Source organism: Aythya marila (assembly GCF_965140915.1).
Source record: "Aythya marila genome assembly, chromosome: 3".
NCBI classification, from domain to species: Eukaryota; Metazoa; Chordata; class Aves; order Anseriformes; family Anatidae; genus Aythya; species Aythya marila.
In genome coordinates, this window is record NC_139044.1 from 108,018,691 (window position 1) to 108,034,322 (window position 15,632).

Here is a 15,632-nt window from a genome sequence, read left to right on the forward strand (position 1 = left end):
CACACTATTTTAACACACATTATCATACTTCAAATAGTATCAAATAACTTACTGTTATTGAAAGTGTCTCATTCTTGTGGTCGAAAAGTATTTTTCCACAGCAAGCTCGAATGCGTAATAAGTAGTCGAAGTACAGTTTGCATCGTAAAGAAAGGAGCCTTAAATCAGTTAAATCATGCAAACAAACATTAGCTCACCAAGTTTAAAGATATTTGAAAAAGTGACAGCAAATTTTTTAATCAATGGTTTCACATCATCATCTTTTTTTCCCCAAATCTCAAACAGTTAACATTGGAGAGAAATTAAAGACGCAACATAACAAGTGTAGAAATCCAGAAGTACAGAGTTTATATTTTCTGTAAATTTAATCCCTGCTTCAATCGACTAGAAGCTTTTGACATGCTTCTTTCACAACTTCACCATGAAATAACCAGACTCCACTGCTATTTCCCTATCCACTGTTAGTGCTGCATCATTAATATAGTGAAAAATTTACAAGGACTCTGCTAGACTCCAAGAATTAAACATTGCTGATTCCCTCTGCACTCCCTTCCTTCCTCAATTCTAGTACATAATTCTCCAGCAGACAATACAACACTGTTCCTCCAAGAATTTACTATGGTTCTTTAGTACACATTAGAGTGGGACCATTCTATGATTCCATGATTTGTATTCAAATTCAAGCACTAGGAACAAGATTCAGTTTGACCCTTATAGGCCCCAAAAGGCAAGTACCAGATTCTGCCGGTACAAATTTATCAACTGGCATTTCTATACTTCCAGCACAAAAGATAGGATTCTTTTGATCATTACTATCTCTCATGATTGTATTGGCAATCCCAGACTGAAAAGTACAAGAAGCAGAACCAATACATATATCCCTCAATTTCTGCTGAAAAAAAATATGTATATATGTATATATATATATACATATACATATATACAGGACAGTAAGGGACTGCAGCAAGAAAAGTGGTGCACTCCCAGTACAGACACTTGTCAGACTGACAGCTGTCAAATCACAGGACCTGAATAAAAATCCTGAATGGTTTTTCAGCATAGGGCAGAGAAAGAGCGGCTGGCCCACAATGAAGTTATGGGAGCATACCACTGATAACTAGACTTAATGAAAATGAATGATAGGCTGGATTATTTCAATGTTAGCATGTTGCTGATATTTTACTGTCCAAAACCAGTACTGAAACAGAACTGTCTTGGATTGAGCGCGCATTGCTGAGGCCTTTGGTGTGAAGAAAAATATTTGCAGCCTCAACTGACTTATGTTGTGTTTCTAGCTGTCAGTCCAGGCAGACTCTTAATTGTCAGACATAATAATATTGGTACTGGGAGCAAGATGAAGTTAAAAAAACTATGCAAGGCAAAAGTAAGGCAAAGGACTAGTAGCCGTGCTGACACAATCACTAGAACTTGGTGAGGGTCATCAGCTGTGCACTGCCTCACCTCAGAAGTATTATGGGACCTGAAATAAAAAAGGTATCATTTTTGTCTCTGTTCTGTCCAATATCAGGTAATCTGTATGATCTGTCAAGTGTGTCAGAGCACTCACTCACAGCTTCCTCAAACTGTCTCACACCTGCTGGCTTATTTAAAGCAAATATCTCTACTTTCAAGAATGTTAAAGAAAATCAAAAAAAGTACTGTCACAATGAATCTCATGTATACCTTACCATGTGTAACATATCAGTGTGTAAAATATTTGAAAATTTCCAATGATAAGGATCTATAACTTAAGCATTAACATTTAGGCTCTGAAACAGGTTTAACTCTAAGACCATCACGAATACCATCTTTACAATACCTAATTCTCAAGGGTTTGCTCTGTAATTTACTCTGGAGTACAGGCAAAATTTACGTATCACCAGTTTATTTTGTTAGCCACAGAATGCAATCTCAGACAGCACTGAACCACACACCTCTGCCAGCAAGTCAAAAGAAAATACTTTGTAGCTGTTCAGCTCTTCGTTCAAATTATAATAAATATAATCTTATGTGTGGAATAGTTGTTTGTTTATTTTCTAAAGACATTATTGAAGAAATACATACCTACATACTAATCATCTGAAACTACAGCATAATTAAGTTACCTTAGGAACTGTCGATATATTCTGAATCTTTGTGTCATTATTTCTTCCAGCAGCATAATAAATCTCTTTAAGTTCTTTACTTTAATGTTTGCATCTTCGTATCTTTCCTTTGCATCAAGAAATTGCCTGTTTTAATTAACAGAAAGTCTAGCATTAGCATGCATTACATTAAAGCCAAGCAATTGCTGAAAAAAAAAAAAAAATAAAACATCCACACACAAAAAAAGTTTCATGAGGCTCTAAGTTAAAGCTAAAAGCATTTCAGCATGTTAGGTAAGCTATCTTTCATGAATGAAAACAAGTCAAATTACTATATTTTACCTCAGTTTGTTTTCCTTTTAAATGGAAGCTCTCGCACTAAGGAGAAATAACGATTGGACTCCCCATATCTATGAGGAATGATTTCTTGAAATTGTTTTCTTGAAATGCAGTCAAAACCTCAAGTAACTGCCTAAATTCTACATTAGCTACTCAAACTAGAAGCATGCTTAATGCTCAGTGCATCCCAGAGCAAGTGAGCTTTGTTCACACCACCATAGCTGGGGTACCTCTAAATACTAAAAGAGCAAGTGTCTGATTATTAGTAACCTGAGAGTATCAACCCTGTGTAAGATCACTACAGGGGCAGTTCAACTCTCCTAAGACCATTCAGTACTGATTGGCTGTACAATCATCACAGCACGTTTCTACGTCTTCATACATCACTTAAGTATTAAAACACATAAATTCAGTATAAGAAAACTGTTGTTTCCCCAGTCTCTTCCATCTTACCTGAACTAGACAGACATTAAAGATGACTTACTGTATTATTTCTTCTCTGTTCCCATGGTGATTTTTTTCTGAATTTATCCGCTCTCTTAAGCGATTCATTTCTGCATCCAGACTCTTAACAGTTCTGCTGACTTCTATGCGCTCTGCATAGATTTGCCTAGCCTGGGCAGTTTTTTCCTACGGTAATGTTTGAAATTCAATTGTTACTTGTTGCAAAGACTAACAGACTTTTTAAACCAAGTATTTTGTCCTATGGAAAAAAACAAGGCCTCTAAAAAAAAGCAAGTTTTCATATTGTTCTTTGTGTACAGTCATTACAGCAAATTTACTGTTATTGTCAACAATTTTACTCTAAATGTTCATTCATATGTAGGTAGTTACTTCAGTGCTAAGAACTGTAACCACGTGAGAATTTTTCATATGTTCACAGTTCTTGATCTAATGCAAATAAATAAGGAACTAAATGCACTCTATTTCAACAGGGCCTAATCTTCCAGAAGTCTTCAGGAATGTGACCATAGAGTTTGTCAGTAAAGCCAGATTAGTGAAGTATGCAAAAGATCAGGCATGTGATCTGTACGAGAAAAAATGCTAGCATCCAAAAAGCAAAACAATATTATTCAATTTAACTTAAAATATGTATTTTAGGATTAAAGCATTCTAATCTTTGCATTGCATAAATGTAGCAAAATGAGTCCCAGGTAGATAACCATTAACTTATCTATCAAGACTGAGATGGTGCTCTGCCAGACAGAGAGATCTTGATTCATTTATACAAAGTGAATTTTACTTGATTTAGACATGAACAGCTTAGAATACAGCTAAGAAAATACACAGTTTAACTGGGCATTAACATGGTTTGTATGTTGTACAAGAAGAATGATTTATTACTAAGTTTTCAAAGGATCTTGACCATAAAACTTCCATTAAAAATAAACAAACTTACCTCTAATTCTTTTTCTTTGGCAGCTAGTAATTCTTTATGTTTTTTTATGCAAGCCAAATGTTCTTTCTTCCTGTCTTCATAGTGCTGCCAACGACGTTTTCTGTTTTCCACCTCCGAGTCCGCTTTGCTTAATTCATCCTATTTTTGAATACCTCAAGATTTGAAAAGTGTACTGTATAGGGTAGATTCCTAAGCATCTCTCAAATATGTACACACCTTTCACAGGTTATCATGCTGTTTTATTTTATTTTTTGTCACAACAGTTAAATATAACTAATATATTTTTCAGTTGCCATCCTTAACTATTTCCTTTCCGTTTGCTCTTGCTTCCTTAATTCTAGCTGACTAAATATCAATACACAATTTATGTGAGGTATACAAGAGATTCCTACAGCGATAATTCTGACTTTTTCCTCATTACATACAAGTTTCCTCATTCTACAACTTTAGAATACTGTTTATATGCTGGACTCTGTTATTTTCATTTTCAAACCATTAATTCTTGAAAGCATAAGATTATCAGGATTCTATTTGCCAATACCAAAATTTTGCATTTACCTTCAATTTGCTACTTATCTCAAGCCTTGTTAATTCTCTGCGATTTCCAGGTCTCTTTCATACAAAGCTACAAAATCTATTTTGAAAACTGACCAAGTGTGCATATTCTTAGCCATGCCTTAGCAGAAACAAACAAACAAAAAAAAAGCCAAAACAACAGATATGATGTACTTAAAGGAGAAATTCAATTAAACCATTTTTCCTGCTTTTTCAATTCCTGACTAAAACCACTTGAAAACAAAATATCTTCTCTTTAAACCTGAAATATTACAGCAACTAAACTTAACAATCAACATTATCTTCAAAATACTGCCAAGCTTATTTCTTGACATAATTTAGAGGGAACGCCCTACTTCTATGTTCAAGGGCAGCTCTTAACTGTATTAGGAACAAACATTCTTTTCTCCTGCCTCCATTTAACCTCATTCCTGTTGCCACACAAAGGGAACAAAAAAATACAATATGGAGTTATCAGTACCTTAATCGGACCAGCAATTTCTTCTACTTGATGAATTTTTTCTTTTATTTCTTCAAATCTTTTTTCGGCCTCCTGGAGAATATTGTTCAGTTCTTCCATTCTTCTGCTTTGCTCCTGCATTTCTTTTTTTGCAGATTCCATCTTTTTTTTATTTTCTTCAGACACATCTTCCTGTCAAAATATTTTAAAACAAAGAGCGAAAGGAGTCCATATATTTGCACATTACGTGATTTTTATTTTATTATCATTACCAGGGTATAGGCAATACTCTAAGCTCTCTAACAAGAATAAAAACAGCTCAATGTAATTGCCATGAAGGCTCAAAAGAACAGATGGATAAATTATCTTGAAAGCCACTAAATCATATAGCAGAAGAAAATGTGGAACTTCTTTATCTGAGTGAAAATTAAGCTGACTTAATTTGGGAGTTGATGGCTAGGATTTTGTGAAGAATTAGCCATGCTAATGATTTACTACAGTAATTTACTAAACAAAGAACATTATGGCTTCCTTCTGGATCTGTGATGGAGGACGTACATTCCATATACAGAGGAATATAGGAAGAGGAAGTGGATTTTCACTGTTCCCTAGAAAATTATACCATTCCTAATTGATTACTCCTATAGATACTTTCTGCTCTGAAAAGACAAATGCTCCAAAACTTAAGAAAAAATATGTAAGCGAAACCTTGTATTGTGCTAATATTCTTTTTCACAATCAGACAACTGGGAAATCAATGTAGGAATGAAAGAAATAAGTGAAAGAACAGCAAATACTACATAGAAGTGATCAGAAAGTGCAGAAAAAAATACCAACGAAAATCAAAGAAAAGACTAAGGAAAAGTAAATATGTAAAACTACCAGCTGCATAAGACTATTGTCAGAAGGCAACAGTAAAAATTCTGTTGTTGAATAATTGTCAATTTTTTTTTTCAATCACAAAAAATAAAAAGATACTCCCCTACAAAGAAATATGATCTTTTCAATTCCATTTAAAGGACAAACAATGTACATTTTCCTAAACTAACAAAACAAGATTTGAAACAAAACGTAAGAGTTCACAGAATCTGTATCTCCCAATTCTTTACTTTTTGAGTATGTTTTGAAGGGTTTACTCACATGAATATGTTCACTTGCTGAAAGACAACTTACTGTAAAGCTATAAGGTTATGGAAGTTACCATCTCACTGATCCCATGGCATGGAATTTAACCAAAACAATTGTAGTCAGCATTAACAGCATTTGTCAGACTGACTCTATGAATTAAGATCTTGATTGTTTGTAGACACTAGCTTATTACAGAGGAATAGCTAAAATTCCATGGCCACCAACAAAAATTATAATAGATTACCAAACATTTTTACTCTATTCTTAAATTGCTAACTATATATTCTAAGAACATGGATAAGCACTTTGTAGGAATCACAATAGTGCAATCCTTTCTTAGGCTTTTAACTTTAAAACTGCATGATGAGTTTACTATAAACCAAGAAACTGTGGATACAGGACAGAGAAGCAGTGCTGTGACATAATTTACGCTAAAGAGTGATCTTCATCTATGCTTCTAAGATGCTAATTCAGTCCTCCAAACCTACATCACTGCTCCCCCGCCCCCCCCCCCGCCCAGAGTTTTATGGCACTGCGTATCTGGAATGATGAAAGAAAATGCACAGAACATCTCTTTATAACACCACCTTGCCTTCCATAACCCTGCAGTACCATTGGTTTGAAGAAGGTGATAAATAGAGGAAAATCCAAACAAACAAATGAACACTCACCAAAAATACTGCCATTACAATAATTGCACACTTTCTCTCAAGTATAACATTTTTCACTATTTTATCCAACTTGTGCCCTGGATGGTAATCTACAGTATTTAGTTGTTTCTTATTTAAAATAGTTATCAACATTCAAAGACATTATTTCACATCCCTATTAGACATAATTCAATATTTTTTTCTTACCAATATTCGGATGTCCACTGACTGGTTTTCTTCTGTATTCTCAAGATCTGCTATTTCTGCTTTTGTTGTTCTTATTTTTATCTGGAAAAAAATATATTAAGTTTACCTTACAAGAAAAGATCGTATAAATTCATTGAAGTCAATACAGAAAGTAATATATTCTTTTAGCTTCACTACTGCCTACGGAAGAACATTCTTCCCACTTACCTATGGAATCCATTTTAATAAGGCAGAACTTGCCCTGAAAGTAACATGCGCTTTAAAATCATTATTACTACATTTCCTTTCAACATGAATAAAATATATTTCATGTCCTTCAAATACTTGTCTTCATCAAATTAATAAGAGTTCACGTGCCGCTTCTCTGCTGGTTATTTGCAATTTACTTAATAAAGTATACATTAGCATTTTAGTTATATAGTATTTACCATCTTACGCTGCCTAACAGTAGTATCATCAGCCACCACATATATATCCTACCTACCAGAACTGGAAATCACGTAGAAAACAAAGATTAATGGTTGTAAATGGTTTATACAGAAAATCAGATTAAGCCAAAGTCTAAAAGCATGAAACACTCAATTTATTAAAACATGTAAAGAACATAAATGAAGAGCACAAAGAGAAACAAGATTCTAGGAATTAACAGGCAAGACTCGATAGAAATAAAGGAGAAAGCAGGAAAAATAAACTTGTATCAAATTTTGCAGCAACTTCCTTCCAACTCCTTTCTTGCACCACAAAAAACAAGTAGAAATTTCATTTGTGAGATTTAGTACAACTGAAAAAAAAAGATACTATACAGAATAACAGCAACATATGCCAGGACTGATATGACTTGAATCACTTTGTCCTAAACAATGAAAACATCCTCTAGATACTAATACGCAGACCCTTGTGTTTTTGCACAAGCACCAAATGAACAAAGGTAAGCATAAATATTGAAAAACTATCACCCACTCAAATTATAGTATAGAAGTCAAAGTGAAACAGGAAAAAAAATGATTAACGCCTAAAGATTAACACAACACCTATTTTTACCTGTAGTTCTTTTTGGTGTTGTCGATGACGATGAAGATGATCTTCATTCCGCCTAATCTCATTTTCAATGGAATACAAATGTCGCTGACATGCTGTCAACTGTGCCTTCCTGTTTGCAACTTCACTCTCTAAATGACTTGGGAAAAAAAAAATTGATACTGAGATATTATATACATACAAAAACACAGACATACACGTATAAGTTATTGAGTGACCAAAAAAAGTACATGGAGAAACAGGAGAGTAGTGGAGGGTGGAAGTTTCTCATGCACATACATCTAAATAGAAAAATATGCAATTCTACTATTCATGTCAACAAATGCACATTTTAGAGAAACAATGTAAAAAGATGCTTACTTTATTTCTGCTTCAACATTTTTGCTGAGATACTTGGGTCTGCGGTAGTCAGAAGAATAGTATCGCCTGTCAAATACTTGATCCCCTTCAACAGTGAAAGCTTCTCTACAATTTCTTGGAGGATTATTAGACTGCATTACTTCACGAGCTTTACGGCTACTCTGAAAAATACAATTGCCTTATCATACCTATAGAAAATCCACCATAATTAAAGATATTACTTTAAAACTAACGGAGAAGTTCTCTCACTCAGAAATCATTTACATTTCTAATGAAAAATAAGAAACACAGTAATGAAAGAATAATTTTAGAGTATGTAGCATTAAGAATCTGAAAAGGCATTGGTGTACGGACTGCATTGTTACACAGATAACTGTTGCAGTTATTGTCTTTACGGACCTCACCTCAGTGTCTGTACGTTATGCTTCTGGGGATGGAAAAATAAAAAAAAAAAAAAAACAAAAAACAAAACCAGAAAGTCACCACACCTCTATCTGCCTGTCACAGACAAAAACCAGAGGAGGAACTGGATATAGACTATATAAAGAGACAATGCCTTTCTTTAGAGGCCAGTAGGGAGGGGAGAGCCTTACTTTAATCAGCAGGATTTTTTCTATACCCCTCATATCAATCAAACAGTTGGCAACCACTGGATCATCTATTTCCAATGCTGTAAGAACTGATGGGAATTCTGGATGGTGAACTCCTCTAAAAAAAAAAAAAAAAAAAAAAAAAACACAAAACAAAACAAACAAACAAAAAAACCCAACATACATAAATTTCACATTAAATTCTTTGAATCAAAATTATACATAGTTCTTTCAAATTGATAACAATTGATAACACTGTAACTATGTAACAAAATTCAAAATGTAACTTACCTGTGTCTAACATCATAAACTTTATCCTGAAATTTATTTACAATTATTGAAGGTCTAAGCCCACGTGGATAATGATTTGCCATCAGCTGCTGAAGAACTCTTTCATCACTATGATTATCACAGCAAAATGCCTGAACTAAGCTCTTTAAACAAGATTCAATAGCCAAGGACAGTTCAGCATCTTTCGGATGAATGAAAGCACCTATACAAACAAACAAGACAAGGCTTTAGGAGCTTTGTTCCATAACATATACTTACATAATGCATTTTTACCGCTGTGTTCTTGTTTTCATTTTTTTCTTTCCTTTTTAAAGGCTCTGAAATAAACCTTTATTACAAGAAGGAAAAAAAAGAGTTCACTAAAAAAGAAATTGCTCTACAACAGACAAGCTACCCTGACAACATACATAATTTGTCTTCCTAGAGGCCTGCGCTTCTTTTGTTTTTGTTAAGTTCTTTGAGAGGCCACTAACTCCATTAAGATACTAATTTGATGGCAGCAGAGCAAGAGTGTGTCATGGCAAAGACTACTTATTAACTGCTCCAAGGGTGAAGGCAGAGGAAAACTATGCTATAAGTTAACATGAGGATTTCATTGTATCACCTGTCATCAGTAGCAGTGTTCACACATCCCCACCCTGCAGTAAACACCTAGTTTTCCAAGTACCTACACGGTAGATAAGATACACTGACAGCCACACATAGAACTGACTCGTTCAACTGTACTACTTCAATAATTAAACTGAACGGTTTTTGTGTGTTTTTCTATTGCTGTTTTTGTTTAGTACACCAGGCAGGATTTTTTTCCTCCATTTCCCTAACTTTTATCAGACCTATGAACTAGAAAAACTGCTTTTCTAATAACTATTTATTTACTCTATGTTTTAAAAGTTCGCTGCATTGCAACACATCACTGAAACACCCAATCCCCATCATTATCTTAAACTATTCCTCCATTGGTGAGTAGGAAGATTTTGAGGGATGAGACCTTCCTGCAACACACCTCACCAAGCAAGCAGCATCAAGACCTTACAGCCAGACTTAACTCTCCCCTGGAATTCCTGTTAGCATGGTCAATCTAATCTAAGAGCAAAGTCCTCAGCTAAGCATCTCCCTACCTTATGATACTTGGCAAGCCCCTTCAGATGTCATAATTCCACTCAAAACTCTCCTGCTCTGCAACACTATTCTGAAATGTATTTTACAATGTCTTCACAAAATAAACAATTGGAGAGTTGGCATGACAGGCAAAGAATTTTTTGATTTAAGATGTCTTCAGAAGAAAATTACCCAGACTCAAAGGGGAACAGCTCTAAGATAACAGCATAATCTCCCAAAGTCTCCAAACTTCTTCCCAGAAGTCCTAGAAATACTGCTAGTATCACACAGTTTAGCCAGATGCCCTTTCCTGAGTATAAGTGAGCCTTTCATGCCATCCAAATTTAAAAGCAGGAAACCTTTTAAACCCCCAAACTCATTTTTTTCCACAAATAGCCTGAAAGGATGAATTAAAACAAGATCAGTAACAAGCCATGAAACCAAGCCAAAGTTAAGAGGTTGTGTAGGAATTGAAGGGATAGCAAGTTTCACATTGTAACTGCATAAAATACCATAATAAAAACAGCTGCAAAATTAGGAAAGACAGATTTTACCTAAATAATATGATAAAAAGGACAGAAGCAAAAGATAGTCTACCAAAACAAAAATTTTAGTCCAGGAATTACAGAAGATATATTTTGAACTCCCTCAATAACAAATAGCTTTTCTAAAAGTTCATTGTTGCCAGCAGCAGCCATTCAAGTAAACCTGTACAGAAATATTCCAAAAACTGTATTTTTCAGCTGTTATTCTTACCTAAAGGTCCAACAGGTTTGCGTTTAAAGTGTCCTTGCCTGTAGGCTGTTTCAACTGCTTCAAGAAATGATGGTACATGTTGTCCAAATCTTTTAAAGATATTTGTTTTACTATCTCTCAGCTCTCTCAGCTGTTTCTGCTTAGCATCCAATTCTTGTTTCATATCACCCTCTTCTCTCCTAAAAGAAGAGATTTTTTTTCAGTAGCAGCAGCTTATGAAGTCTTAATTTTAGAGAAATAATTGTGGTCTTATTTTTTTTTTAAGTATTAATATAATAGGATAGCATGAGAAGACCTCCATACATCAAAGTACAACTAGTTACAAACCCACAATTATTTTAGAGCTTTAAGAAACATGAGACAAAAAAAATAAAAAAAACACAAGAAGATGCCACTTTGCAACATAGCTTTATGTGACTTTACCATGGTGAAAGGTACGAAGAGAAGAGCACAACACAGATAAAAATGCTAAAGCAGATGTAAAAACACCAAAATTATATCAAGCAGTACAGAATGCTAGAGATACATATTGATAAACAATTTTACTTGGTGAAAAAAAACAACAGAAGCAAAAAGCACAACAGCAAGACAATATTCTAAGATGAATTTTGTCTTACAGAAAGACACCTAACAAACTGTAAATTTGTATTGTGCATTATTTACACAGTAATACATGTTATAAACAAAAAATGACAACAAAGTAAAAGATCAATACTACTTTCTATTTTCATATTTCAATTTCACCCTCTTCTACAAAGGTCTTCAACAGAAGAAAGAAAATACTGTCTTTGATATTTGGTAAAAGATGTTTTGTTAATAACATATCATGTATAATGGGCAACAATTCTCAAATGTCTTTAAACAATAAATGGCAACATAACCATAACCCCCTCCGGTAACCACTGCTCAAGTTCAGGTTTCCAAATCACAGCGTATAAATGCTTTGTTTTTCTAGTTCATTTATGAGTTAAATAGACATTTGAAGCAAGTGGTTTAAAGTCTCTATAAATTTACATGTAATTATAGATACAATAATTATCTTTAAGTGTATATAATTTGTTACATCACGTTGCAGATCTGACGACGTCATACCGGGATTTACTAGCATATAAAACATGAAAATAATGCAAATCATAGTCCCATAAGGTGATGATACGAGAATAAGTGACAGACAATGGGAAGAAAGGAGGACATCAAATTGCAGCATAGATTTAAACCAGGCTTTAAATTAGTATTACCTTTCATCTTTAATAACATAACGGTTTTGTTAATTCTCCAAAAGTTTCGGAATTTAGCCATACTCTGCGGAGAAAAGTTTAGCAATTCCTAAGATCAACTAGGAAGGAGAGGGAAACAACAAACAAAAGCAAATATAGAAACTGAAGCCTCATACTCGAATGCAAGGAAATGAAGGTATATAAGAGATGATCTCTCATAATTTGAAGTAAAAAATAACAACTCTAACTTACCTAAGTTTAGCATCTTCTTCCTTATGTTTATAAATAGCCTGCTGAAACTGATCCATCTGTTGGCCAATCATCACTTCTTCATCATGAAACGCCTGTAACTTTTCCTTTAACTGTGCAATTTTCCTTTGTTTTTCCATCTTTTCAGGAACTGAAATCCTATTAGCACTAGAAGAGATCACACTTCAATATTTTAAAAACTGCACTATAATTTGCAGGGTTTACTTAATTTTAGTTAAAATGATAAAAGTTTTAACAAAATACTACTTCTGATATGTACGTACAAACTTTTAGTACATCACATATAGATAGATCTATGAATCAAATGTATTTAAGATTCAGAGCATTCACAAGATCTACAAATCAGAGTGATCTTTTTCATTTTAAATTTGCAATCACACAATTCTCACATTACATTCCTATAATAACTGTTTTAAAGAGTATTTGTTTTGCAACACTGTATAAGCTAGAAAAATGTATACTGTCACCAAGGAAAAAGAAAAGCTTTTTTCTGCCCTATTGCCTCATGACCTTCCAGTCAAAATCTTGGCATACAAAGAAGCATGGACAGAGACATTTAAATGTTTAATCTTCAGAAGGGTCTAGTTAAACAACTGTTTTCTGTTACTACAGATTTTCTCATTAATCAGAAGAACTCACTCTGTATATATCTATACAGTAAATATACACCATAATCACTGTATCTGTATTTACCTGTTTTTCATTTCTTCAATTCGATTACGCAGCTGTTCATCATCTTTTCCCAGACGTTTCAACTCAGTTTTGACACGGTTATAAAGTACCTGTGAAGGAAACAGGACATTATCTTAGCAGAAACAAGAATAATTTCAAGACAGAAATACAGTTTTGAGAAAGTAAACAAGGAACTGCATCTGAACAAACAATTACTAATACTTCCAATAATAAAAAAAAAACAAATTAATTGTTATACCTTCCTTTTTACACTCTCTAATCATATGCTGACTGAAGCTGTCCATTGCTTAACACCTGCGTAGAGATATAAATTCTATGACCCTGAAGAAAAGCTACTTGCCAATCAATCACCTTTTTGAATTACACATTCAGGAAGCTTAGACATAGAGAAGCATATACGGGTAGACAAGGAAGAGAATTAAGGCTTTAAATCAGTATCAACATTGAAAGTTGCTTTGCCTACCTCAGCTTCATTAACTGCTTTTCTTCTTGCCTGCACATCAGCTTTTAATAAAATACACTGAGGTTGCAGGGTTTCTGCTTCTTCATTTATTGTTACTAATTTCTCTTGTATTGTTTTGTACTTCTCCTCTGCTTCATTTACTTTAACCTTTAGGACAAAAAGAAAATAATATGCAAGTAGTAATGAAACAAAATTTTCTGCAAAACCTCTTCATGCTACAGAGGAAGTATGACCTAAAAGAATCCATCTGCTGACACATCTCACAAGTCATTCACAATATGCAAAGAGGAAAATTAATATAGGAACACACTCAGGAAACCAAAGACTATCAAATCTTTTTTTTTTTTTTTTTTTCTTACTTATGCTTTACTCAAAACACAGGACTCTAACTACAGTAAGGCCAAATGGAGAGAGGTGAGACCAGTATCCAGACAATGTTTCTTCAATATTACACATACATGTTTGGCCATACAATAAAAAAATACTTAAATTTTAAAACAAATATGTACTTTTAGGTGTTTTTTTTTTTTCCAATATTTAAAAAAGTGCCAATTCAGAGAATTTGGAGAAGTTTCAAAAGACTGAAAAGTTTAAAATAACAGTGCCTAGTATTTCCCTGCAAATGATACATGTCATTGCAATTCTGAATGTTTTGCAATATTATTCTTTTCTGCTACCTCCAGAAGTTTTAAGTACCATCCAAAAAGTCTGTTTAATTTCCAGATGTCTCCTGGAATCAGACATTCATCTTCAGTGCACTGAAAACTAAGGAAACCTAACATGACACATCTCTGAAAGATACTCTGCTATTAAAAGGCACAGGCACTGAAGGAGTACCCTCAACAATGAAACAATTTCAGTTCACATTCATTGGGATAAGCAATGGTAGCCATCCAAAATTCACAGTAAAAGTAGTGTAATTATACGTAGATCTAAAGCATCAGCATGAAAACCACTCATATAAACCCCTATTAAAAAGCAGAAAACTAGTCCTAGTATTTTTCTCCAATTGGATGTGGAATGCAAACATTTGCAGATGGTAAACACCAGTATCTATAAGACTACAGAGCCTTGAAAAAAGCCTAGAAAGTCAGTTTACAGGCTAAAGGAGAAGCATAATTTTCAATATTATTTCTATTCTTAAGCGAAGAAAGCAAAACCAAAAATTGAAACATAGTTTAAACTTTATATGTACCTGGCATTCCTCTAGCTTCTGATCAAACTTTTCTGTATTTCCTTCTTCAGCTCTGATGCCTTCTCTGATTGGCTGTATTTCTCTTTCCATCTCACCCACCTAAATATTAGCACATATCAGAATGCCTTCAGCAGTTTAGGAATAATTTAAAGTTGGTTTTATACGTGGAAACACTAGAACAAGGAACTTACCACAGCCCATGCCATTTTATGTTTCAACTCTTCAAGATGATTTCGCATTTCATTAACATACCCAATGCTTTTGTAACGTTCCTTTTTTTCATTATAAAGCTGCTTAAGCTCTTGAAGACGCTTTAAAAAAAAAAAGTTCAATTGTAGAAGCATAATGCTACAATGCAATATGAAATGTTGGAAAGAATTTTTTTTGAAAGTTTAACTTTGACTAAGAACAAGCCAAAACTACATACTTTTAACTATTAGCTATTTCAGTGCTCAAACCTGTGTTAATAATTACTGCGACTTTAACATACCTCTTCTCCTTGTTCTATCTGAAGACTTGTATTTTCTTTAGTTTTCATAATATATGAATAATCTTCTTTCATTTGCTCCAGCTGAGTCGCCTTCATAAAAAACTATAAAAGAATAAAAAGATGCAGATGTCAAATATATTAGTTTACCTAAGTGAACTTTACATAATTACCATGGGAAGACCACTCATCCCAACTGCTATGTACAGTAACTGATACATTAAGCAAAATAACTGGTGAGGTATTTTTGAATAATGAAGCAACTCAGCAGCATCCTAGAAAATTTAATAATTTGGTCAATACTTTTAGAAAAAAGAAACTTCAAATAACTGTTTCTGCAAGTGGATGACTG

At 33.8% G+C, this 15,632-nt stretch overlaps 1 protein-coding gene across 5 annotated transcripts in view; it reads right to left on the reverse strand.

Annotated features, from left to right (window-relative positions):
- The window catches only part of SMC6 (structural maintenance of chromosomes 6), a 33,192-nt gene that overhangs the window by 5,480 nt on the left and 12,080 nt on the right, over positions 1 to 15,632 (reverse strand). For all 5 annotated transcript variants that reach the window (XR_014317248.1, XM_082757427.1, XM_082757430.1 and 2 more), the window contains 17 exons: positions 15,284 to 15,385; positions 14,985 to 15,104; positions 14,794 to 14,892; positions 13,599 to 13,745; positions 13,136 to 13,224; positions 12,425 to 12,589; positions 10,956 to 11,134; positions 9,102 to 9,303; positions 8,814 to 8,928; positions 8,221 to 8,381; positions 7,864 to 7,999; positions 6,823 to 6,903; positions 4,859 to 5,029; positions 3,823 to 3,960; positions 2,908 to 3,053; positions 2,106 to 2,231; positions 53 to 158 (listed from right to left, as the gene is read on the reverse strand). Coding sequence is in view for 4 of the 5 variants with exons in the window: in XM_082757427.1 (XP_082613553.1) it covers positions 53 to 158; positions 2,106 to 2,231; positions 2,908 to 3,053; positions 3,823 to 3,960; positions 4,859 to 5,029; positions 6,823 to 6,903; positions 7,864 to 7,999; positions 8,221 to 8,381; positions 8,814 to 8,928; positions 9,102 to 9,303; positions 10,956 to 11,134; positions 12,425 to 12,589; positions 13,136 to 13,224; positions 13,599 to 13,745; positions 14,794 to 14,892; positions 14,985 to 15,104; positions 15,284 to 15,385 (2,283 nt within the window). In the remaining variant the exon portion in view is untranslated. The remainder of the gene's footprint in view (positions 1 to 52; positions 159 to 2,105; positions 2,232 to 2,907; positions 3,054 to 3,822; positions 3,961 to 4,858; positions 5,030 to 6,822; positions 6,904 to 7,863; positions 8,000 to 8,220; positions 8,382 to 8,813; positions 8,929 to 9,101; positions 9,304 to 10,955; positions 11,135 to 12,424; positions 12,590 to 13,135; positions 13,225 to 13,598; positions 13,746 to 14,793; positions 14,893 to 14,984; positions 15,105 to 15,283; positions 15,386 to 15,632) is intronic.